This window comes from Larimichthys crocea, chromosome VI, assembly GCF_000972845.2.
Source record: "Larimichthys crocea isolate SSNF chromosome VI, L_crocea_2.0, whole genome shotgun sequence".
Taxonomy (NCBI): Eukaryota; Metazoa; Chordata; class Actinopteri; family Sciaenidae; genus Larimichthys; species Larimichthys crocea.
The window spans coordinates 14,196,511-14,224,051 of NC_040016.1; the positions used below are offsets into that span (position 1 = coordinate 14,196,511).

The 27,541-nt window shown below is 38.8% G+C and overlaps 1 protein-coding gene across 2 annotated transcripts; it reads left to right on the top strand.

Annotated features, from left to right (window-relative positions):
* Positions 1 to 692: 692 nt before the first annotated feature.
* LOC104919950 (protein phosphatase 1 regulatory subunit 1A) lies at positions 693 to 27,194 on the top strand. 2 transcript variants are annotated; one of them, XM_019270721.2, is made up of 8 exons: positions 693 to 753; positions 970 to 1,061; positions 13,122 to 13,182; positions 20,458 to 20,495; positions 20,640 to 20,703; positions 22,655 to 22,837; positions 25,718 to 25,846; positions 26,569 to 27,194. In XM_019270721.2, exons 2-8 carry the CDS (start codon positions 981 to 983, stop codon positions 26,646 to 26,648), a joined length of 636 nt encoding a protein of 211 aa, XP_019126266.1. In that variant the 5' UTR covers positions 693 to 753; positions 970 to 980; the 3' UTR covers positions 26,649 to 27,194. The 2 variants fall into 2 exon arrangements, with proteins under 2 accessions (XP_019126266.1, XP_019126265.1); XM_019270720.2 differs by having other exon boundaries at positions 706 to 1,061.
* Positions 27,195 to 27,541: the final 347 nt, after the last annotated feature.

Sequence of the window (27,541 nt, forward strand, 5' to 3'; positions counted from 1 at the left end):
ACCCCTCCTCCTTAAAATGTACTGCAAATCTGGAACGACAGAGCAGTCATATGCTCATTGGCTGGTGTCAGGTATCAAGGCCCAGTAGACGTGTGATGTAGGGACACTCAGGCTCAGGGGCAATCGATAAAGATTGTTCTGGCCAGGCGGCAGTGAGGACAAGCTTTGTCAGACATGAAGAAAGCCCAGATGATTATTTCACAGCTTCATCTTCAGTTTGTTGTCATTGATCGGGGTAAAGGACACATTTGTCTTTAACTTGGGTGAAATTGGAGGTGTATATACATATAACTTAATGTGTAGAAGAGATTCAGAGTGAGGCTTTTGGTCTACGCTCTTTATAGGTTATATTTAAGCATGTGTGGGAAGGTGATTTTAAAAATATTCTCTCAAATCAAAGGCAGGACCATGTATCTTTCCTACCCTTCCAATAGATAAAGAAAGAGAGAGTATGTCTTTGTCATCCTCTCTCTCCCATCTGTGCAGGGGCTGCTGCAGAACAGCCCTGATCTCAGACATCCAATACAGACAGAAAGAAATGTGACAAAAGGGTGGGACTTGCATGAAAGGGAGTAAGGCACAGCGAATGAGAGCGAAGGAGAGGTGTTCCTAGTCCAGAATGCCCTTGCCTCAGCGCTAAGTGCCGGGAGAGACAGAGAGGAAGGAGAGTGAAGCCGGAGTAGAGACACCAGCAGGTGCTGAGGACTGAAAAAAACAAAAAAAAAATTAAAAACAGGACAGAATTGAAATAAGGTGCCAAAAAAAAGCTAGTTAATCAGGGAAAAGTGGGTTAAAAGATCAAATTAAGGAGACAGAAACTATAACACATCCTTAAGCTGGAGCTCACTTATTTTCTTTCTCAAGCACCCTCACTAAGCTTTTTACCCATCTTTTCTCCTACGGATTCTCAATCCTCGGATCATCCCCTCCTCCTTCTCCTCCTCTTCGTCCTGTCCTCCTCTTTGATAGACAGATCCACCATGGAAACTGGGAGCCCCAGGAAGATACAGTTCACCGTTCCCCTACTGGACACCCACCTGGACCCAGAGGCAGCTGAACAGGTGAGGAGGAGGGAGAGCAGAACGGATGCAAGGGGTTGGAAGAGGAGGTGGTTGAGGGGGATTAGTGACTTTCAGGTTTTTCAGTGACATGACTAGACATTGAGCAAAATCATTGTGGAAAAGATTCCAGAGGAAATTATGGTTTATGCTTTGTCACTTTGCAAAACATCTATTCCAGTCATTAGAGCAAGCAGGTGCAGACAGCTGAGCAGAACAGCAGTGTGCTGTGGCCAAAATGCCGAAGTACAGTTTGACAAGAAATTGATGCTTTAAAGAAAACAACATTTTCTGTTTCTTATCACTCCCTTGCACATAATTAACAAGCTGCGTCTGTTGAATGCAGTGTTTAAGGGATCGTGATGAATTTAAGATTGATTTTTCAGCCTCCACTCACAGCGTAGCAGATTCTCAGAGCCACAGGCTCAGCAGTGTTAAAAAGCAATGCTGCAGTGTATAGATGAGTCTCCAGGGGGTTGGTGTTGTTTTGGGTTTGAGATACTGGCTGCACACGCCGTACAGCAGTGAGATATCGACAAAAGCTGCCTAGTATCACAAGATAAATAAATCAAACTGCTATCAGCAATATGATTTTATTCACGTCAGTCTGAAATATATCATCAGACTGTAACTGCATGACATGACAGTTTAAAGCAGGAGGAAGTTTGAAAAGACAGACAGATGCAAAAAGTCTTTTTCAGGATTTTATTAACTCAACATCACGTAAAGACACAAGAGCAAACTCTTAAAAAAACAAACAAACTGTGATTTTAATTCAGGTGTCTTTAGAGAATATAGTGAAGAGACGTGTCCCATTTGCTCATTTTATAAATATAAAATGAAAAGGACAGGTCATTCATAATGAATGAGCCTCGAGTACACCATGTCTATGTCTCTCTCTCTCTCTCTCTCTCTCTCTCTCTCTCTCTCCAATCCTCGCTACCCACCTCACCTCTCCATCTCTCTCACCCCTCTCCTCTGCATATCTATTAACCCCATCCTTTGTTTTCTGCAGTTCACTCTTTTCCTCCTTTGCCCCACAGTGACTGTAAGACTCAGATGTTAAGAGGAGCACTTGTAAGGACATTTTGTTAGATGGTTTGGGGGCACAGTATGGTCAGGGTAAAGTACAAATTATATCAAATACAAGTATTATAAGGCTTGGTAAGGCTCAGATGTGAGGAACTGAGTGTGAATCATCTGCATTGTGTTGGTGTGCACTTACATTTGAGTGAGAGCTTGGTGCAGACTTTTTTTGGTTTAGCATGTACTGTATTATACATGCATTTTACTTATGTAATGTAGCAACCCTTTGCTGGAGAAACCTTTCATCCACATGGAAAATAAGAGCAACTTTAAAATGTGTGTGAGATTTAGTGGCAACCAGCAGTGAAGTTGCTGGTTGCAACCAACTCCCCCTTCCCCTGTGTATAGGACAAACTACAGTGACCACGATATTCGTGAAAAATCTAGAGCTAGTGTTTGGTTTGCTCTGTCATTCTAAGGTAACGAAAACACAATGATTCTTACAGTATTTTCTGTACTAATACACATAAAACGTACTCATAATTAATATAAACTCTCCCTGTCAAAGGGTCCTACTAAATCTTTACACACTGGACCTATAATGCACTCAAAAGCTGGCACAGCTTTTATTGTGAAGCAGTCACAGGAAGTGGTCTGTATTTCTCACAGCTGAAATACAAAATTATTTTGCACTCACTTATTTCAAACAACACGACACGTTTGCTTGGCTGCACTGTAAACAGACACATCTGCAATGCTTATTATGTATTTGTCAATGCAGCTGCTCAAGAAGTTGTTTGCTACCCGTACAGTTACTGTTACTATGGTAACCACAGGTGTCACAAAACAACAACAAAAAAAAAAAACATCTCCAAAATTATAGGTTTGATGAAACTGTCAGCAGACAGGCATGAAGGCAGGATGGTGTGATTATTCAGGCCTGAAACTTATTAGTCTGTGTCTCCTGAGGAGCTCGTTAAATTTCCGTTTGAACTAAGAATCATTATTATCTGTGTAATTGCCCAAGTGATGTGAGAAACACTGTGTTTGGTAAATTCATATAAATAAAGGTAGAGTGTGTTTGTGTGTATCTGTGGCATGATTGCAGTGCATTTGTCTCTCTTACTTTTTCTTCTTGTCTGAAAGATACCGGTTTAATTAAAGTTGATCTGATGGTTTCTTGTTTGTGTCAGGGAGTTGGTGTCCACTGCCTGTATTTATTCAGCCACACGTCTGATCCCAGGCTGCAGCCATTCAACAGAATCTTAAACACCTCCAGGCTGCTGTTTACCTTCTCTTCTTCACCAGCCTCCTTTAAGCTGTATACAAGTGAAATTCAGTTTACCTCTTCTGCAAAAGCTCAAGAGAGTTATTAGGTCTCAGACTCAATAAGCATGGCTAAAGCTTGGCTGATTGCCATTGAGACTTTAACCTTCTAGGCTGTATTTTCTATTTATTCTAAGACCACTGTGAGTAGCCACTAATCCTGCATGGCCTGCCTTAAGTCCAAGACAGAGAGCCCAACGGTGAAACAGTCGGATATAAAGCAAAGGAAAATAAACAAAGGATGATCTCTGTATGTGAAAAAAAAAAGTGTATGTGCTAGTGTCTGTGTTTGCAAGCACACTTACACTGTATGAATGTCACGCCAGGGGGGTTTCTCCCATGGTTCACTAATCTCAACAACCTGACACCTCCCAGCATGGTGAATCAGCCTCCGTGGAGAACTGCACGTCAGTCAGAGCAGCCTCCCTGAGGTTTGACCCTCGCAACAACAGCACACACTCATCCTCTTATCCACACACAGATACGCTGCATGCCACCTTTATCATAACCTTACATTAGAGCTCAGTGTGTACTTAGGAGCACAAACTGTACCTGATAGAGGCCAAGACCTGATGGTGTCAGTGGTGACGGTGGTTTACAGATTCATTTTTAGTCTGGTGTATTTCAGTTTGACTGTTTGATGGAATAGTTTGACTTCTTGGGAAATGTTTATTTGCTTTCTTGCAGAGCAAATGAAAAGATCGATGCCACTCTCATGTCTTTTTGTTCACGGTTCACAGGGAGAAAGCATATGTCTCAAAATGTCAAAAAATACATTAAAAGGCTTTAAAAGAGTTAAATGAACATGATAAAGCTCCATTAAACTCCTGCTGAATAGGTTTTTCAAAGGTCCAGTTCCCCTGTTTCCACACACACACACACACACACACACACACACACACACACACACACACTAATGAATGCATTCTTACTAGACCGAGGCAGTAGTCTGATTAGTGAACTAATCATGTTAACACCATGTTATTTACTAACATTAAGGTTGTAAATGGGCTATGTATAACATTATTAACACAGCTGGTTTACATGTGGAGTAAACTCAAGTTTCTCCTGGCTTGTTAACAGATTTGAATAACAATGTTCACAGAAAAATAAAATAAAATAAGACCTTTCCCCAGACGAGCAGATGACTAATACTGAACTCATTCAGATAAGGAGCACTTGTTTGAGAGAATTCATAGAAGAAGGCTATAATCTCCTTGTTGAGATGATGAATCATGACATTTTAAGGCAATGTTCTATTTTTTTTACAGACATTTCAAAGCACAGAGGACAGAGGACAGTGTCCTTCCTAATATTCTCTACACTGATGTTCCATGAAGACCATCTTTGTCCTTCACTGAGAACATAACAATTACTCTGTATTGCCTCAGGAGAGCCATTGTCCAAGAACTGTAGAGCGCTGTAGATTATATTTATTATCACTCCATGCATATCTCCAGCACATTAAGGCAATCGAGACCTTTTAAATTGAAAATATAAGGTTTTAACCACAAGAAACAGATTGCTGCTTTGTTCAGTTGAAACGGTACATTTTTATTTGTAACCTTTTACCTGCTTTTTAGCATGACAGGCCTATCAAGCTTTGGATTTCTTCACATTAAAATAAGCAGTCTGCACTGGGTTACTTTTCAAAACTAAGAACTCAACCTGTAAGAAAAATGGATTAAAAGGTGTAAACATTAGCATGTCTAACCAGTACCCAAGCCTTACTTCCTAGGCCTCGGATCAGTAATCTTAAAATTTCCATATTTATTTAAATAACAATAATTTCTCAATATTTCCTTGCTGGTCAGGCGGGGTTGAAGATCTTATAGGTGGGGTGGGGTGCCCCTCAATGTAGTGGAAACACTGCGCAACGTGTGGATGGTCCTGGATATTATATGGAGTTAGACGTAAGGATGGCAGACCTGGTAAAGTTACAGCCCTGGTCAATGATTCTCAAATTAGTGTTACATTGCCAGCCACAAACGTTTGTCCTGCTCATCCCAGAGGCCTTTTCTCTTGTGATATGAAGTGAAAACTTACCATCACAGGTTATGTTTAAACAAAATTACAGTCTGAATTTCTTTTGGTCTCGGACATGTAGCTGTAGCCTCAGTGTTTTAGCACATTACATATGTATGTAGCTATTAAGTGCATACAAAACCCTTTTTTGTTCACTGGAAACATTAAAAAATAGAATAGAGACAGAGTGTTCGACCAATTTAAGCTTAGCTTAAGTTGCTAGGTAGCTACAGCAGAAAACATCTGTCAGTGACAGTGTCTGTAATTCAGAAGAAAATTACATTTGCCAGCAATAAGTGAGAAAGTTGCTTCTGTTAAGGATCAAGGACCTATTAAGAATTAATTTTAAAATTCTAATTTTAGAATTTCCTCCATTCTAATTAAAAAATAATGCATGTGTACTTTGCGGAAAGGGTGCAGAACTTAGCAAACGAAGCATTTCCAGCTCCTTTACGCTGTTATTTATGTTTTACCAGTCAGAGGCACTCAGTTTCACAGCGGCTGCAGTAAAAGGTCTGAGCTGAAAAGCTACGTTCACTGAAACATAATGTTTTGCTCCCATTGCTCCTTAGTTGTATTTTAGGATAAAAACTGCTGCTATTTATGGTTGTGAGTCTCAGCAGAAATTAAAATCTTCTTGGATCTATTACAGTAGTTAAATTGCAGTGTGTGTACGGCATCTAACCCCTGTTTCCCAGTGCACTGGTTCAATTATATTCAGCAAGAGAGAAGACGATAAGGACTGGTACAAGGAGGAAGACAAAAGGAGTGACGAAACTGCGATAAAACAAAGTAGAAGTTGATGATCTGGGATTTTAGTGTTCTGTGAATCCAGTATTATTCAGAGCCAAATGAGACCACAGTAGGAGAGAGTCTGTGAAGATTTATAATGGCTGAGCACTGATTTTAGCCTCAACGCTACCAAGATCATATTTCAAATGACAAGATGAAGGATGAGGAATCACATAATTCCTTGTCTGTGCATTGTACCAAATCTCTGACAGCTCAGCACTGTCTCAGCCCACCCAATAACAAGGTGTTGGGATAGTTTTCTTTAACCTTTATTTCTGCAGCAGTTTACTGGCGGTGGATGCCCTTTTTTGTGATTCAGGGCGCTGAGCGGTGCACACTCGTTGTTCTCGTGAAGGTCACAGGGTAACTTTGATAGTACAGAGAATTACATTTACTGCTGAGTACAGAGAATTACAAATTTACTGCTGATTTTCTCAAAGGTAACGTAGAGTCAGGAGATAAAGACTAAAGCTAAAGTAGACTACTCAACTATAAACATTTTCTGTCAGCTCAGTTAGTTAGGAAGTTGGTTCCATGATAAGAAAATAGGTCACATCCAAGTCTGTTTGAAACAATAACACCTGAGCACCTGTTAGGTAACCTTCACTAAAATTGAAATGGGTTCATGTAAGTGAGCATACAATACATGGACTGCATCCAACAAGACAACCCTGAATTTGTAATGATGGCATATTTCAAGTTCACAGAAGATGAGCCCAGTTCTTGAGTGCAAATCTTATCTTATCTTACACATTAGGCCTGTTTGGGGTGTTTGGTGTCAGAGCTGTATAATATAGTCAAATAAAATGGATTTACATAACCTGTGTAGTTCAGTTGGATTTCTGTTTAAACAGTGGATAGAGTTACAGGAAGAATAGGAACACAATTTTATAAAAATGTTTTTACTTTTCTGCCAATAAAGGGGAAGAGTGAAACTAAAAATGGGAATCTTTTGTTTCAAAACCACAAAATCCCATTGACATTTGTAATTACACTTACAACTTGGTACAGAACCTTTTTCATCAGTATGTCATAGTTCACCTCAGATATATAGATCATAGTTTTTCCCCCTCAAGCTCCAGACCTCTATGTGTAAAATGCCAGAAATACCAATGCTGGATGTGAGATTACATTTTACAGGAGCTAGTGGAACTGACTTAACCTAGACGTTTAGATTTTTATATGCATAACTGGTCGCACATGAATAAATTTTAAGTTTATTCATGCGTGACCTAAATGCACGAAAGCATGCACTGCGGATACTGATCAGTTTTTTGTGTCCTGTTCCTTTAGCTGCAGACTGAAAACAACATGAACATCATAAATAACTCAAAAATGATGATGATTAAAATACCTTTAGTGTGGTATTAATTAACCATATTGTTTCTGCATTAAGTCGTGCATGAAAAACTGTTAATCCTTGTCCATTGCTGGTAGTTCATGAAGCACTAAATTAATAAATTCCTGTTTTCATGAATTCATGATCATTTATGTAGCCTGTAAATTCTTAAACACATAAAGTGTGTAAAATATAGGGGATTAAATATTAAATATTTGTTGTAACAACAATTCTCTATAGTCATTTCTGTACTTTGTTGCCGACTTCCTATTAATCCTATTTTGTGACAAAGGGAAGTGTTTCCGCTTCAGTACCATTTTACATATTGGGATTTAAATGAGGTCAGAAGAAACTAGAAGTATTTGAAGGAAAATAATTGGTAGATTTTGGAATTATTATTCCTTTGTTGCACACACAGCACTGTGGTCTGTAGGACGTTAAACTATTAGAGAGAAGAAACAAATTGCAAAACAACCTCAAGGGTTTAATATGATATACTTCAACTCTACTGTTTCTTGACTTGACCTATATTTTTCAGCCAAGGGTATTTTGTCCACTGCTCCCACACAGCAAGAATAGGAATGCATGGCTTTTGCCCGCCCATCACTTTTCAAGGCTGTTTTTGTTCATTGTTGTGAGAAGTGACAGAACTGCATTTTAAATAGACTGTGGGTTGAAAGGCAGGTATGTTGGTTTGAGGCATGAGTCTGTCCGGTAAGCATTGGTATTTGTGTGAGCGAAGGATCAGGGAGCTTGCTCCACTACTGGGTGAGTAGAATAACAATGACTCTGGGCATAATCAGTTCTACACAGCCATGGGTCGTTGTGCTTTAATTTGGGCTGAAGGTTGGAGTCTCTGCAAAATAGCAACAAAACGCACACACAAAGGCCAAAAGAGTTATAGTATGCAGAATGAAACCTGATTTATTTGATGTTTGCAAAACCTGCACTACTAAAGAGAGTTTCACAGAAAAGTGCAGAACAAAAAACAAAACAAAAACAAAAAATACCATAAAAAACAAACAACAACAAAAAAACATACAGGGAAGCTGTTCAATAAGCACAATCATATTTTTTGTCTTTGATCAAATTTCACCAGGGCATCACAAAGTGACCCCTGTACCTTCTGAACTTTTAGACACTTTTAAGACCTGTTGTGGGTGCACAGCTTCTGAAGTGACACAGAGTTCAGATTGCTTTGGTTAGTGGGGCTCATTCTGTTCTAGGTATTTGGCAAAAGGGCAAATCCAATATGCGTGGACGTATTTGTGTGTACACAATACCACATACTGTGCTGTGAGGTGGTCACATGCAGGGACAAATGTAGTTTGAACAATTGTATCTCAGCATTTCCTAAATGTGTTTTATCAATTGTCTTTAAACACTGCATCTTGTTCACACCTGGATTCATTTGTGTTATGCACTATTGGATCTCCAACCCATGACACAAGTCACAATTGAATGCAAAGAGAACCTGTACCTGTGTTTAGCCTTAACTGTGTCAGCTTGAGGTAACACTGACTAGATGACATGTGCCTCAGACTATGAGGTCAGCGGTTTTCTTAAAAAAGTGTGAAAAGCAATGCAGCATTTTTGCCTGCTTGGCAAAGAAAAGAAAAGTCACTCAGTACATCTTCTTATTCACACTTGCTTCCTGTACTCCAAGGCTGTAATTTGAAAGGTAACAAAGATGAAGTCTCTTCAACTCTGAATACCCAATTAGACTGACACAGTACTGACTGCTCATTTTGCATTACTGCACATTTTTTATTGAGTTACATCTCTATATCATGTCATTATAATGTGAAGCTAATCAGTTTAAGTCTAACACCATACAGAGCGTATGTGTGTGTGTTCCCTGAATAGAAGGGAGAAGCAGCAGAAAACACATTTTGTGCTTCAAACCGTTTCCATTACATAACTTCCTCACACATTTTCATCACAAGCTTAGAGGCAAACCTGCACCTTGCAATTGTAATCCAAGAACAGCTATTTAATTATTCACTTTCCTCAAATGTACGCCCGAATGCACTTGCGAAAAAATCCTTTTGTTTTCCACTGTACACTCACAGCACACAAAACTGTGTGGCTCGATTTTGGCTCAGACTTTGATTTTAGTTTCTAATCTCAATAAAAAAAAAGAGGTTAGCTGGTAGCAGATTTAAAAATACCATGTGATGGTGCAGTGTGTAAGCGGAGGTGAAGCTACATGGCTGACTGGAGTCTGTGGACTACACATCTTTGTAAGTGCGCAAGCAGCATTTAGAAAAGATACACAGAGGACTGGAGCTCATACGACTTCCACCATTAGTCAGCAACTCTGTCAGCCCTGTGCAAGTGTGTGTCTGCGTGTGTGTGTGGGTCTGTGGCATTAAAATTATGTTAATTACATTATGCTACTCTTGTCCTCTTATGTTGGTTTTAGCCTATGAACTATATTAGAATCATCAAATAAAACAAATTAACAGTTAGAAACAAATGCACTGTTCTATAACAATTTTATTTTGTTTTATTGTCACAATTATCATCTTTTAAAATGACAATGTAACTAACAAATCTAAGTCAATCAGGTGTGAACACATCTAAAAAATAATTCTGGCTTTCTGAAGTCAGATAACAGAAAACATTTTGTGGAGCGCGTTAAACTTGCATGAAGTTGGTACAAATCTTCACCTCATGTTCACTTTAAACATGACTTATTATGAGTAATGCAAAGTCTGTTAACATTTAACTTTAAAACGTATCACTCTTCTCTTTCACCAGATCATTCACAAAGTAATATTTTGTTGCACATCTACAGGTACATAACAGCAGCAGTTATGTCCTTAGAAGTTAACATTTAGCACATTCAAATGCTTTGTTATGTCTAGAGTTTATCTTCCAGCCATACAGTATCTGACAATCCTAGCTGTCTTTACCACGAGCTCTGTGACCCCTCAATGTCAAATGGTCGCTTGTAATATTTGCTTTGCCGTCAGACAGCTGTTCTGTAGTTAGCACCAAATTAAAAGGTTTGTCTGACAGCAAGGCTAAGCATTGAAAATATTCTTAATATGGTGTACACTTACAGATATTGATTATTGTGTGACAAAATATATATTTTCCTACTGAACCTGTCCACAGCAGTGCATAGCTCAACTTCTCTACTGTAGCTAGAAGGAGCTCATACAACCCCACTTCAAAATGCCACAGCTGTACAAGACTCTGAGCCGTTCTACGTCACATGTTTTCATGTTCATGTTTCGTGTTCATGTTGTAATCAGTTTTTATTGCTAATGAACTGGTTGTAATGTAGTTAAAAAATTACCCTTCCATGATGACTGTGAAGGACAAAAAAAGAATATAGCATAAACAATTCATTGCAGAAATAATTAAATATTTAAATGAAGATTGTATGTTTATATTCAGTTAGGATATTATCAGTTAAATTCAAATCCTGAAATCATTTTAGGAGACGTATTTCTGTAATGTCATCCTGAATCGAGATAAGACACAGACTTAAAAATGCTCCAGGTTCCAACCAACAACTGTACAACTACAAAAACTACAAAATATAACAAATATAACAATATCTGAACTTGAAATTTTTTTTTAATCTTTTTTTTTATATTTAGTTTTTTTGGGGGGAGGGGATTCGAAGGCCAGTGGAGGACTAATGGTTTCCTGCTTTTTTTTGGGTCTTTGGACGTGTGGGGGAAAAACCCACAAAACTTGATGTTATTTCACTCCTCCTCCTTCTTCTTCTTCCACCTCTTTGGTTTCCTCAACCCCAGAAAGTGTCGGACTCTCTTCCAGAAAGAAGGTGGTTCTGCTGTCCTCTGTGGAAGATTTCCTTCAGCCTCTTTCTGGGATTCGAGGGCTGGTGCAGGATTGATAGTCTCCTGCTGTTCGCTCATGAACATAGTCATGTTTGACCTCATGAAGTAACAAAGTCATCTGGTCCAGTTGGTTTTGTAGAGTCTCGTTCTTCTCTCTCTCCTCCTGGAGTGCAGCAGTGGCCTCATCAAAGTCAGATGGCAGTTGTTTCTTCCGCAAGATCTCGTTATCAAGATCACACTGACGGGCATTAGCCTGCTCTCTGTTTTTGAATTACAAGATTTTTTTTTTTTTATCCAGTGAATGTGCTTCCGTAAAAAGTAGTTCAATGACAGGAAAAAAAAACAAAAAAACAAAAAACTGTATGTGTGTGTGTGTGTGTGTGTGTGTGTGAATAATTGATTGTCTGTTTAAATTCCTATATCACAGCCTGACAGCCTGTTTATGGAGCAATAAAATGGAAAAGTAATGAGACAACTGAAAATGAATCACCATGCTTTTCCCCAAAAGTCTTTGGTTGCAAAGTTTTGGAGACATGATGTAGTACTAATTTCATTTGATAACTGCAGAACCATGTGGTGCATATTTCACTCTAAAACTATTTTAAAAAATTAAAACATATTTTGAATTGCAGGTGCATTGAAGTCTAGCAAGATAACGTGAAAAGTAGGTCTGTTTTCACTTGAAACTACTAAACAGCATTAGTTTCTCATTGTTGGCAAGAGGTAAATTCAATAAAAACACAGGTGGGCCTATAGGTTGGACTTACACTGTTTGGGGTCGGACATGAAGGAAAAATCATGCATCATTTTACAAGGATTCACTTTTGTGGACAATGGATATGATTGGATGAGAAATTAATATCTTTGGATAAATAGCCCACACAAGGCAGGCTATTTATGTATTTTCTTGCATCGATACAAAATAAAAATTTACTGTGGTTACTCACAGCTATGAGGCTTACCATTTAATTTCTCTGTATGTTGTTTAACCCCATCTCCCTATTGCCATTAGGTTGACCTGATCCAACTCTCTTAATTTAATCTAGAGTGAACTACTGATACTTCAATTAAATACCTGTTAACTTCTTAGCAGTTGTGGTAATGGACCCTTCAGCCTGCTAACAGCTGAAAATAACAAAGATTAAAAGATTAGTCATCGTAACTATAGTTTTTATGTCCACAGGCAGGTGAAGACAGTAAAGCTCAGTAAAATGTTCACGTCCTTTCAAGTATTATCCCAGGATGGTCGTTAGCTGCCAAACATCAAGGGTCAAGAGCCAAAAAGCAAGTAGGTAGTGGCAGGCTGCCCCGCTGCTCTCACTGTGAGATCCAACATTGCTCTCAACCAGCCCAGACATCTTCAAAATGCACGACAACCAAACCCAAAATATCCTTCATGCAGGCTGTCGTGGGCTGCAGGAATCATGAGAGAGAGTGGATGATGACTTGGCCATGTACTGAGCCAGCAGGGCTAAACTCTCCCTGATATAAACCAATATAAGCCAACCCATCTGACACATCCAAGCCTGTGTGAAATTACAGCCTAATAGTGTTTGAGTTTTATCAGTAAATATTTAAATTTTCGATTCAAACTTATTAAAGAACAGCTGATCGAGGTTTTGAGATGATTTTTAGCTTCGAAAGGCTTGATAATGTGCATTTCTGTCATACCAGCAACATTTGTAAAGGAACACATATTTTCTCACTTTTGAATGAAACTGTTCCACTTTTTTTCAGATCAGAAGACGTAGACCTACTCCTGCCACTTTAGTGGCATCCAGTGATCAATCATCACCCGGTAAGGCACTTAAATGCACTCACACACACACATATGGACTCTTTTTTGTCATTTTTAAAACCTTGTATTGATATGATATGATATGATATTTATTATCTCAAGGCTCAGCATAAACTTTACAAATAATATTGTCTTATTAACGCTTGGCTGTGTTATATTTGCAATCTTGGCCATCATTATTTTTGATAACTCATGAATTAATTGCTGAGATCTGAGGACACACTGACATTGATAAAAAAAGTGGGCAGATGACAGACAGACAGACTGCAATGAAATAATGCAGAGGGCTGTTGCAATGTGCTATTTTGCCAGGGCCCTTGTTTGAACATTTCTTGCTTTTATGCTGCATTTTTTCACACAAGCCTAAGGTCAGTCTAAACATGGCCTGAGCCAAAATATTTGACAGAGAAAGAAATTATTACCCAAACAGTCCAAAACAGACACAGAAACTGTTCATCTGCATGCTTGTGTTTCTGACTTTGCTATGGCGAAAACACTGTGTTCCCAGATGTCAGCAATTACTGTGGTGATTAATGTGTTATCATAATCAGTACGAAAACTACAAAAATAAGTTTTAATAAACATGCCTAACCTCGGCTTTATCTTGTGGGGACCAGATTTTTGTCCTTACATTGTGGTTTAATGCACGTTCAGGTACCAAACAGTTACCATTGCCATATTTCTTATTCCTATTCCTATTGCAGAGGCATAGCATCTCAATTATATTATGCACCAAACAAATATTTCTGCTGCAGTAGAGCAACAGAAACAGCTGTGTGTGTGTGTCCCCTCATGGGATCTTCATGATCAAACACAACAGTGCTCCTCAAGAGAGTTATCTTGTTTGATGACTCATCCATTGGCTCCCTGCTTCCTTTCCTGCCTCTTCTGTAGTGTGTAACGTGACCTAGTACAAAATTAAAAGATGTTCAGCTGGGAATATGGGGCGGCAAGAGTAATTTTCTCCAGGTGAGAAAACAGAGGGTGGTATTTTCAGTTTTGTGTGAATAAACAAGAGTTGATGCGTCATTGAGGATACCAGCAGAGACTGCCAATGCTGTACTCGTTAAATCGCAGCATTTTCTCACTGAGAGTTGACTTATTTAGTGTTTTTATCTTGAAAACAACTCTGTCTTTCAAATTGTCTGATTAAGCATTGGTGTCTGTGATCTGTTTTGTGTGTGAGTGTGGGTGTGCGTGTTGATTTAGTGATTGAATGCTGAGCATGTGGAGAGTCTCAAAGTCAGCCTTGATCTCTGAATAAAAGTGAAGTGAAAACCTTTAACACTCCTCGGGCTGAGTAAATCAGAGACAAGACAAGAGAAAAAGAGAAAGAAGTAAACTAAGAGGCGATCAAGAGGAGAAATAAATCGTGAAGAGGAAAAGGAATGTGAAATAAAACCAAATGGAAACTGCTTATAAGATTACATGAAAACAAGACTTACTTAGTTATGACCAAGTAATTTGATTGGACAAGAGGCCACCATGGCTGATATAAAGCAGGACTGGGACTTTTAACTACATGTTTCACTCTGCTGCACAGGCTGGGTTGATTTGATGATTTTTCCACAAATAACTTACTTACATATGAATAGTTGTAAGAATAAGAGATGGAAAGAAGCCTGGATACTTCAGCGCAAACATCCAGGTGTGCTCATACGACATCAGACAAATTAGAGAAGAGCAAAAACAAAGCGAACACTGTGAGGCAACAAACGTTAGCTTTCAACTGCTTTCAGACTTGGCTAAGTCCCAAAAATATTAACGTCGACTGGGCTGGAGCAACATGTAAATGGTAAATGTTGATGTGTTGCTTGGCACAGAACTCTTTGTGTTGGCAGAGCAAACAAACAAATCTTAATCTGTTGTCTCTTATTACTGTAAACTAATACATGGCGTTTGTAGTGCTTTTATTTAAAAGCAATATCACACTTGAGGCTGTCTTCTTTTTTGGTTTAGACATTCATGTGCCTCTCAGGATAACTTATCCCGACTGTACTTAGAGTTAAGTGCTATCGAACAAATCTTAGCAGGCTAAACTAAAGTGGTATACAGTACCAGACAAAAACCTATTCAGTGTTTCTTCCTCTTATTTTTTTTCTTGCCTTTCTAATATATATAGACCTATTTTTACAACTCCAACAAAAAACATTTAGTTAAACAAAGATGAAACAGTTGTCGAACAATTGCCAATCCTCCTTTAATTGTGCTTTTAAGTGCAGTCACAATAACCTAAACTTTATCTCATGTGCACCGCCCAAGGAAAGAGGTACTGCTGTTGCAGAGGATACGTTTATTACTGTTACTAGCCTCATTTTAAAATCAACTGTTCAGAGGAGACTGTGTGAGTCTAACCACTAGGGAGACCAACAAGAAGAGAACTGTTTGGCTATAAAAAAGGAGTGGACATTAGATCAGTGGAAATCTGTACTTTGTTTGATAAGTCAAATTTGAGAAAGTGGTATGGTATCTACATGTGTGGTTCCCACCGTAAAGCATGGAGGAGGAGGTGTGATGATGCAGGGCTGCCTTGTAGGTGACACTGTTGGTGATTTGATTCAAAATTAAAGCCACACTTAACCATAATGGCTACTATTGCATTTTGCAGTGACATGCCCTCCCTTCTGGTTTGCTTTTAGCAAAACAACCCTGCAGGCTATGTAAGGGTTATTTCACAAAGTAGGAGAGTGATGGAGTGCTGCATCAGATGACCTCCACATTCACCTGACCTAAACCCATTTAGTGTTTTTAGCTGTCTTGACTTTATCAGGGTGGAGAGAGAAGAGTGAAAGATTCTCACACTGGGTGCGTGTCTTCAAAATGTGGAATTGAGAGAAAGACAGCCATGTAATGAAAAGACTCAAAACAGGAACAATAAAAAAAAAGAAAGACTCACAGGGTTTGACAGCAGAAGCAAAGACCGACATCAAATCAGACACAGAGACACAATTGGAGACTGAAACAGTTACAGATGTGTGTCTGTGAGTGTGTTAGAGAGAGAATGAGGATGAAGAAGAAGAGGAGGGGGATGGGAAGGAGTAGATATGATGATTAGGGAGGGGAGCTGTGAGCTGTACTGGTGCAGTAATGGTGTGCCACACATCAGACAGAGCCCTGCATTATTTAATGCTCTGCAGATTGCTTTGCCCTGTGCACTGCGAACCCCAATAGCACACCACAGATGTGCAGGACAGATGAGATACAGGCTGCAGGCCAAATAACAAAGCAGCGTATATTGTCTGATTTGAATCTTCTCTGATGAGAAGGCTTTTTGGGAGGATTACTTTTTGTCTTTACTCATTCCTGGCGAGAAAACAGAATAATAACATTTATTATCGTACTTAAAACTTTAAAGAATTGTTTTTAGAGAGAAAGCTTTTGGCCCAACATGTGGCAAGATATTGAGAAATACTGCTACATTCATTTATATTTTGGGATTTTGTGTTTCCCGCTGAGCTGTTAGTATTTGGCTGCTTTCTTTAAGAAATCAACAGCAGTGTATTGCTATGTTATAAGACCATTGAAGAGGAGGAACTAATTACATGCCCATGCACATAAAACAACCATGTCATGTAGAGCCTGTTAAGTACAAGCAGCTGGTCTGTGGTGGAGCGTGTGCTGCTAAACACTTTGGCTAATGTATGAAGCACACAACATGTGAAGAAAACATCCATCCATCAATCCATCCATCCATCCATCCATCCATCCATCCATCCATCCATCCATCCATCCATCCATTTTCTGTAGCCACTTATCCTTATCAGGGTCACTCACAATCCCAGGTGACATTGGGGGAGAGGCAGGGTACACCCTGGACAAGTCGCCAGTTCATCACAGGGCTGACACATAGAGAAGAACATACAAAAACATAATAAATTTAGGGGAAAATGTTACAGGGACAAGCTTTAGTTTTTCAAAAGCAAACCTCTCAGGAAAATATGACCTTGTGCTGTTTTTGTTGGATACCTATTGGCTCAGTGGTCAACACTGTTTTAGTTCTCCCCAGTCAGGGAGATGATAAATGCACATTCATTATTATCAAGACTCATCTGATTCCATATGCACCTCACTAATCAAGCATTGTAAGTTTGTGTGTCTGCAGTGCATGAGGGATGAATCTGAGCTCTTCTCTCCTGTCCATGAGCTATTTTTAACTGTAGCTGCTACAGATTGCCAGCTCTACTTTTGTAAGAGTAACAGAAAGTCACATTATTGCATTTTTATTTCTGTACTCCCACTGAGGAGATATTATCTGTTTGAAAAGAGTTAGAGGCTGCTTTAGGAGGTGAGGCGGAAGAACACTTTCTTTGAAATTAAAATAAATCAGCCACTCATATTCATATTTTTTTGTGCAGAAATGGGAGCCGTCATGTGTTTCCCTCCCCCACTTTCTTTGCCCTCAGCCAAAAAGCAGTAAACATCTGCAAAAAATAACAAAGAAACCCTTTTAAATGCATGACATACTCTCTGACTTCTGTTTCTTTTTCATTTAAGGGTGCTACGGTTTTCTTGATTTGCTCTTTTTTCTTCATCTATAGCAGTGCAGAAACTATAAATGAGCACAAGCTACAGTAGGGCACTAAATAAAAGCGACTTGGCTGAATAAAATAGAGTCAGAAGACTCGTTTCTGTTCTCGTCTGGCTTTGTGTCAGACAGACAGTCAGCAGGGAGTTGCAGTGATAGACTCATCACTGCCAGCAAGGTAGGAAAGGAAAGGCTGTCTTTTATTGGCTTTTTTTCTCATACTGCAGCACAGATGGGCTCGATACACAGAGAAAACAACTGACATATTAGCCATGTTAAACCTATACAGTATTTTGTTCTTCTTAAATGACATTTCAACCATGTCTACTACTACTACTACTACTACTACTACTACTACTACTCACTGTTCTGAGATTTCAGCCTCAGTATATTGATCCTTTGCAGCAATTATAAACATAAAATGAAAACCCGAGAAGACACCTGAGAAATTTGGAGCTACAGTTTCATTCCTCCTGTGGTGCAAAAGCATATCTAATTATAATCTCTGAACCTGCAGAATGTTACTACTACTAAGTTCATCTTCTCGGATCACAGTATCTACTGGCATCACTGTAGGTGTTATTGTTAGAGCTGTTTAAGATGCAATAATTGTGCAGTTAAAACTACCATCACTGGAGCAGTCTCTGTTCTTTATACCTAAAATGATTATCTTCATTTCTATCTTTTAGGTTACAACAATAATTTGTTTATTACCGTTCTTTTGAATCATCTCTTAAAGCTCCAGTGTGTAGGATTTAGTGGCAGCTAGTGGTGAGGTTGCAGACTGCAACCAAATGAACACTTTCCCACGCCTCACCCTTTCTTTCCATGCATGTGAGAAAAACTCTGGCTGCCAAATTGACATTAAAAGCACAAAATCAGTGTTTGGTTTGTCTGTTCTGAGCTACTGTAGAAAAATGGTGACTCAACATGGTGGACTTAATGGAAAACGACTCGCTCTCGCTGTAGATATAAAGCGCTCATTTTAAGACAGCAAAAACAATTCTTATTTTCAGGGTATTATACACTGATAAAAAAAATACTTATTAATATATTTGTTCAATTCCTGCTAATAAATGTTAAATATTACACACTGGGCCTTTAAATGTCTAAATTGCAATGAATTAAGTACATCCACAAGATTTCTCAATGACTCTTTCCATTTATTGAAATTAGTGAAAGCATTTTTAACATATACAGTATGCTCCTTTAAATTAATATTTGTGATTTTCTTTTGCAAACACATTTTTATTGCTGCAAAAAGATGCTTCAGATTACATTTTTAACTGGTGGGATCAAACTATAATTCCCAGGCTGATATAGTTTGACAACCATGAGTCAAATAACAGTTTATAAATGTTTAGCTTCACCCTGTAACATGAAGATAGCCTTCACTCTCATTTCCTGGGATTGATTTGAAATTAAATCCATAATGGTTGTAAGAACCATCCCAAACTCTCAGGAGATAAAAGCTAAAAATAAGATTCAGTTTCAAGGATCAGTGTTAACACAAAGATGACTCCGTCTTGAAATGTAATTTTACATTTTCACACACAACTGAGTTTGTGTTTGGTGCTGAGACAAAGAGAGAGACTGATGAATAAAGAAACAAGCACATCACTGGCACTTTGAAGAGCCTCAAATTTTTAAGTAGGAATAACATATGCACGAGGCCCACTGGCACACACACACACACACACACACACACACACACACAAACGCACACACACGAACACGCAGTGTCTTTCTACTGCCGAGGGATGCATAGGTTGCCAGGCAACAAGGTGGTGTCCTAGAAAAAAGTTCCAAGTCTGGAAATGTGGGCTCAACAACCTCACTATTGATCATGGTTAATGGTTTCACTGTACTCCAGATTTATTTTCTATTTTGGTCCTTTCATATAGTGACCACAGACTCGAGTTTCACGTATTGACAACACATGATGAAGCTTTTCTTTATCCAGTGGGAGTCACATGAGCTTCACGTTAGTGTAGTATGATGTTGGAGTTTCCTTGTTCTCCTAAGCAAATATAATCTCACCACAGCTATACATACGCACATTGTGGCTGCTTCCACTGTAATAATATACACTCAGCTGATCAGTTTATTATGTAGCTAAAACTAACAGTCCTGCAATAAATCAACAGCTCTCTAAAACAAAAGCTGAACATTATAATATTTATGAAAGCAGGACTGTTGTATTACACTGTAAACTATATGTGTACTTATTCAAAAAAAAAAAAAAAAACTGAATCAACTCCAGCTACACTTCAGTATGCGGCACTATTACTACCCTTCAGGTGTTTTTAAGTAAACAGCGTTTTACTGTGCTGTTTATCCATCATCAGCACTTGGCTGTATGCAGGGAAATGATGAGAGTGGATCAGCATCTCCTTTGTCTGCAAAAAAAACATCCAGAGAGTCTCCTTTTATTCATAGATGAGAGTGGAGAATAAAAAATAAAATACATCCACCCACCGTGCTTCATAAAAACTGAGCAAACACTTACTGTTGGCTTGGAGTGTGTCAGATAACCATCTGGCTCGAGGTCACCTTATATCCACTCTGCTCTGCACTGTGGAGACACAGCAGCACTCCAGCTCCAGCTACAGATAGACTGAAAGCATCAGCTGTGCTACGGTGAACAGTATCAGAACAGCACAAAATGAATTTAGTGTTTTATTATAAATCTCTTCAATTTTTTTATTGTGAATACTGATTACTAAAACCTGATTATTTGCTTTCTACAGAAATAGATGAAGATCGTCTTCCAAACCAGCTGTACAAGGTAATCAAATCCATGTTCATTTTAGTCCATTTTATTGAAACAAGATTACAGAAATAGAAGTCTGTTTTTCTCCTTTAAGTTAGCTCCATCTCCATTAAAAAAATAAAAATTTTAGTGCTGATATGTAACGTTGATATTTTACAGGCTGCCTTGTTGAACTCCCCTCGACAACGGAGAAAAGGGCAAAAAGGAACACCAACAATGAAAGGTACTATCAGTTAACAGTCTTGTCATCAACCTGTGTGTGATTTTATCATTTTTGTCATCTGTGTCATTGTCATTTTTAGATCACAAAAAGTTTTCAACATTTTTTGCTAGACTATTTTTGCATCTCTTTTGCTCTAGTGATTCTCAGGTGTATTATTGAAATGTTTCCTTGTTCCAGACTTCTGAATCATCGCCCACATACTCCAGCTACTCAGTGAAATGACAAAAGAAAAAAATGGTATCAGTGAATTGCAGTCTTTGTATTTTGTTGAATGAGAATATTCATTCAGCATATGACTGCTCATGGATCTATTCCTGTATCATCTCATACAAGAAAACACTTCTAAACACAAATTGACTCTCTTATGGCTCATGTGACAGAGGTCTGGTGAACATAGAAATACAAAGATTGGCCAGAAAGTGGCAATTATGTTGGAGGTAGTTGTCATTATTTAGATCAGTCAAATCTTAATGTGGTGTGGGCCACAGTTTGTTTGTGGCTGTGGGGACAACATGGAAGTTGTATACTGAAGTAAAAAGGACACATGCCCATATGCACAACTAAACTGTAAACAGTGTTTTTACAGTTAATTCAACTTGATTGGTGCTAAGAGAAACAGTTCAAACAAGGAAATGTCATATTAAAAAGACTGTAACTGTTAGGTTGTTTTGTATTTGGACTCAATTGCAGAGAACAGAGGCCAAGTGTACCTTGTTACTGACACCTGAACAGCCAGCCACACCCTCTGCCACACACACACTGGTGCTAGGGAGAGAAACAGAGGGGAAAGCACAGAGACAAACCCAAACAGCAAAACAAGCATAATCATGACTGTACCTTTGGAAGGTACCCACTTGTATTAACTCCGGATACTGCTGTAGCTTCATATTAATGTCAGCTGGACTGCATTTTTGCTCAAAACGGGAACTATAACTTTTGTCCTGTGTCTTCTGTCTTGTTTCTTACATGTTAGTATAGTTTGAAGACAAACTTTAAAAATGTCACCCTCTCCTTTATTGGGGCAAAGCTAGTAGAATCTCTGTCAGGTAACTTGAACGTACTTGGTGAAGTAGCTAACGATGAAAGTTTGTTCTGTCTCGAGTGTCCTATTTTAACCTCGGCACCAATCAGTGCTGTACTTCTCTCAGCAAGAACTCATTATTCCATATTTTCTGACCAGAACTTCTCCTAATTTCCATTTTTTAAACGTAAAAGTTGCACAGACTGCAGTGCAATGCAAAACTAATTTCAAGTGTTGATTTTCATTTTAATAAAAACACAAAGAAAACATTCAAATAGAGAAACAAACAAGGGAACAATAATGGATGAGATAAGTGAAACTTAGCCCTAGGATGTTTATTCTTCAATTAGTTTCACAGCTCTGAGTGTGATGAGTCACTTCTTGGAGGAAACCCAGGTGATAATCGGTGTGCTTTAGTTTCTGACTACAAGGAGATTAAGAGTAATAAAACTATGGATGAAGAAGGCTGAAGATGGTGTTTCATCTAATTATCTCCCAACACTGATGTGTCTTTACGCAGCCCGCACTTCAAACACTGCTGGGTGTTAATTAAATCTTGATAGTTTGTTAAAAAAAAAAGCTTAACGTACAATGTTCCTTTGCTGTGCTGGATTTCTTGTTGAATCTCCACCTTCACCTTCACTGACTCTACGTCCTTCTATCCATCTGTCTTTCCAGTGTACTTTTATCCCATTGGTTCCCTTCATCTCACACCACTTTTTTTCTTACTTGTCCTCCTTCTCTCTACATCTCCCCAATGATTTGTGCTTTTTTTTAACTTCCTTCAAATCCACTCCTTTCCCCTCTCACCTTCCCTCTCCTTCCAATTTTAACTCTTTTCTCTTGAGCAACTTTTCTCTAACTCTTCCTTTTCATCTTCTCTTCCTTGTTTCTCTTTCTCCCTCTCTGATCCACCTCGACTCCGCCTAGAGCTGCAGTTCTTGGTAGAGCACCACCTGTACAGGCAGCAGCAGGGAGCCGGGGATGAATGCTCCTCAGAGAGTTGCCTGTCGGACCGCCCCAGCCCTGACTCTGTTCCCACCGGGGAGGAGCTCCCGCACGATGACGAGGCAACTGCAGAGGCCTTTGAGAAACTGCGCTGCCAAATGGAGGGTATGTTTGGAGACTGTAAAGACAATTTTTTTATGTGTATACTTGCAGGATCGCAGCTGCCTATTCAGCAAAACACATCGTTTTGGAAATATGCTACTAACTTCACCACTCAGAATGAAAATAATAAAATGAGACTCTATCTGTATAGAGTGTCTATGTTTATGTTCATATAGTTTCCACTCATGATAAAGTATATTAAATAGTAAAGAGTAATTTTCTATCTGAACTTCAATACTAATATATCAATGTGAAAATAACCCATTACAAGTGAAGTCCTGAATTTAAAATGCTCCTTAAATAAAAGTACAGAAGTCGAGCTAGTTTTAAAAACTTATGGCAATTTAGTCCATGGGTTCTCAACCTAGGGGTCAGGTGCCTCCAAAAGGTCACAAGATTAATCTGAGTGGTGCTGAGATGATTTAAAGAATGAGCTCTGCTACGTAAATGTGTGTGTTTTGTTCTGTTTTATTTGTAAGGCATCATAAGGCGAAGTGTAACTGTAGCTGTAAAATATATAGAATGTAAAAAAAGTTCAATATGCCCCTCTGGAACATAATCGAGAATAAAGAATAATATTAAAATATTGAAGTAAGTACATGTACCTTGAAATCATAGCGTAAGCTGACACAAGAAGGTACGAGGATGTTAGAGTGAAGGAAGGATATGTGACTGAAACATGGATGGTGTGGTAGCATGAGAAGAGAGGGTCATGATTATTTGGAATAATACTGTATTAAAGAGGAGATGAAGCCAAATACAGCTTATTAATTAACATGAAGGGAGAATCGGGAGAAAAGTAAAGCAGAGAATGTGGTAGTAAGCATGAAAATGGCTGGAAGGCATGTATGTATATTGCATGATAGGGATACGAAGTAAGACGAGAAGTGAAGGAAAGAGACTGGGGGAGGATGGAAAGAAATAATTAAAGGAGTAGTCTCACATTTTGGGAATATGCTTATCTTTCCCCAGGGGTTAGATGAGAAGATTGATGCCACTTTTTGGTTTGCGTGCTGAATTCTGTGGCTAGCTCAGCTCAGCATTAAGACGCATATTTTGTTACCTTTGGACAGAGCCAAGCTGTTTCCAGTGTTAAGCTAAGCTAACTGCCTGCTAGCTGTAGTTTCAGATACGGTGTACAGACATTAAAGTGGTATCGACCATCTCTCAAGACTATTCCTTTAATGAAAACACTTCAGTTCAAAGCACCACCTCAGCAGATACTATGTCCTCCCTGTGCCAAATTTACTTCACATCTAATGACAAAAAACAGAGTTCAGCTTTTCCGCTCAGGCCAGATAATTCACTTTAATGACGGGTGAATAGGTGGTCACAGAGTACAGCAGGGTACTGCACACACATTCACTGATTACCCAGCAATTATATATCAGCAGTGGACAGGTCTGCTTGTTGTTGTGTATTGTAAATAATTTTTAAGTCACGTTTCAAAAATGAAAATTTGACAGACATACACCAATATAACAGGATGAGCATGTTTGTTATGGATTGCTCACATGTTAGAGAGGATCTGCAAATTAAGCTCTCAGTCTAAATAAAAGTCAAGGTAAACAAATCAATGACCATTAACGCCGGTCCTGTCGTGGGTGGCTTCACTTAAGGATCAGACATTTGAATTCACTCAGCATGACTCAATAACAAGCAACTCTAAATGTCAGGTGGCATTGATTGATGACACGTTCTACAGTGTACTCAGCAATTTGCAGCCACCTTAATTTCTGCTTCACACTAGGAAGGAGAGGGTGAGTTGAGACGATTGCAATCAGCGACTACATGCCACTAAATCCTGCACACCTTTCCTTTAGGTACAAATTTGAGGTACTTGTACTTTACTTGTTTATTCTCCTCAGAATTGCAGTTGAAGCTAACTTAGACTGCACGTTATTGATCCCTTTGAGTAGCAGAAGGTAGTGAAGCTGACTCAAAATAAATAACAGAAGCAAGTAAGAACAGCAACTTAAATAAATATCCAGGCATGAAAATCCCCCAAAAATTTACTACATTTTTTACTAAATGTACTAAACTGAGAGTGCTGGGTCTGCTTTCATAATATTTTAATGACTTTCTAAAAGGAAAGCAGATAAGATTGTCCTGTCCCTGTACCCTAATAGAAAAGGTGATTCATCCTAAATATATCACAAATTATGTTAAACTAATCAACAACTATCAGATTCAGACTTATATTTTTTTACAGAGCTCTCACCAATGACTAAAAGTCAGTTCCAGATTTACTCTTGTCTTGCAGCTTCTTACTTGGCCTTCTTAGCCTTCCCCATCAATACCCTTTTGGGTCTCTTCGCCTCTGACATTATGTCCATAGAGGCAGCTGAGCCTGGTTGCATTGCCTGCTTGCCCAGCTCTGGTTCTGGTACATAACTCTGCTCACCGTCAGCATTCCCTCTTGCCCCAGACCTAAAAACTCCTCCTTTTCCTCCTCCTCCTACAAGAGGTCCAAATTGCCTGGAAGTGGTACCAGGGTAAACACTAACAGTACCCTTTGGTGTCCGGGCTGGCTAATGGACTGGGCTCACAGCAGCTATAGTTTGCAGCAGTTTATTTTAGTGTCCATCAGAAAACTCTAAAGAGGACATTAGAGGGGAAGCAGAAAAATAATCTCTCTATAAAAGATGAACCAGTTTCACCAAAATCAGTGAAAACAGTTGGTGGTGTTTGACTTAAAGTGTTAAAAACCTAGGCTCTCAAAGAAGAACATGCATACAGGCCGCTGTGGGAATGACAGAAGGAACATTATTATAATGTTATTTTATGGTATAGAAGTCACACAATGTTTACAGTACAGTATTAGTACCCTTCACTTTCCTTCACCCTCATCACGTCCTCTGTTCGTCCCTCTGCCCCCTGCAGAGTTCTCAAGGGAGAGTCTATTAGAAGCTGCTGGTGGACTCGAGTGCCCCCTCTCCAAGGAGAAAGAGGACTGTTCCAGCGTTGCCAATGTACCAGATCCCTCATCACAACAAAACAACGCACAAGCAGGTACATGAGAGTCAAAAGAGCCTCTGTTACACAGAAATGCTTTCCTCTCAGGGGACGTTACGTCATCGGTTCAACATGTGTATACACATACATGTGTATATAGTGTGTATATAGTGTTAAAATAGGATATCGTATAGGTGTATATTGCTTTGTTTCTTGCTATTGTTTTTGTGCTATCACTCACTATCTCACTTACCGTTTGGGAGCTGTGGTAACAAAAACAATTTCCCCGCGGGATTAATAATAAAGTATTCCTGATTCTGAGCATGGTTTATTTAGCTGTGTGGAACAGTTCGACAGGTTTGGTTTGCTGTCATGTAATCATGACTTGTCAACAAACATCTGTGAGGTGGCTTCGATACGCACGTCACAGAGCTGAGATATCCTACGAGGCAGCTACATACAAGAGTGGAAAATGTGTTTAGGGTGCCCACAGGGTTGAGCTGATACTGTGGGAGTCATCTCTGTCAAGTTTGTTCTTTTATTAATTTCTTTCTATATTTCTCTCAACCATTGCAACAAATGAATTATTAGTTAAAGACAACTGAAGTATGCATATACAGAACGAGCACAATGTACTTTAAGAGACGCTATAAACCTTTTTTTATGAATTATGATGTTATTATTTAGCTGCAGTAGTCCATTAAAACTCCCAAGTCCAGCCTCCCCTCTCTCTCTCTTGCATTGTCTCTCAGTCCTTTATCTTTGTCTGTATTTTTCAGACACAAAAGCAGAAGCATCCAGTGCGAGTCAGCTGGCAGAGGAGAAGACAAAGAAATGCAGCCTGGAGAAAGACAAGTAGAGTGGTGCTCTGAACAACACAATGCTGCTCAGTCTGCTCATCCAGCCCAACACAATGACAGAAGATTGTGTATGCAGATCCACTTTTTAGATACATCAGGGCATCTATGTTCCTCTACAGTCAGGCCTTAGTTACCAGCCTGAGAACAAAAACAAAGGTTTCTACAAAAATCCTCTGTAAAGGGACTTATATAATATATCTGTTTTCTATAGCTTCCCCTGCACTAAACTGAAACTAGCTTACTGTTGGTTTGAACCAGACTGGTTGATGGGTAAAAGAGAGTCTATTCAAACAATATATTATCATACCACCACCATGTTTCACATGCATTATGTCCCCTTCAATGTTCCACAGGCAACAAATACTCTATCTGCAATCCTTTCAGACACCTTTTATCATTAAATATGTGCCATGAGTTCTGACATTATTGTTTCATCTCAAAGCAATAAAAATGTACCTCATAAATAACTGGGACTGAAACCACCATTTAAATTCAAATGCCATCAGTTAGTCCCGGTGAGTTACACGCTGAATCTTAAATGAATGGACGGCACACAAAATTAAATTGATGTATGTTTACACTTCTACATCTACATATAAGTACAAGTAAGTCCAAATTGAATTTTTTCTGCTAAAGAATAAATAGCTGCAACGATTAGTCCATTAATCAAAGATATGGTGCTGTTGTGATGTTAGCTATGGTAGCAGAAGTGTGACACTGGATTTCTACAGAATAACTTTAATCGATTAATTGAGAAGAAATTGGCTGATTTATGAATGAAAACAAATGTTAGTTGCAGCATTAACAGCATCTGCTCTGTAAATCACATTATCTCCTTTGAGAAAAAAACTGAAACCAAAAAGGAGACATTTACATTTTATATTTTTTGGTT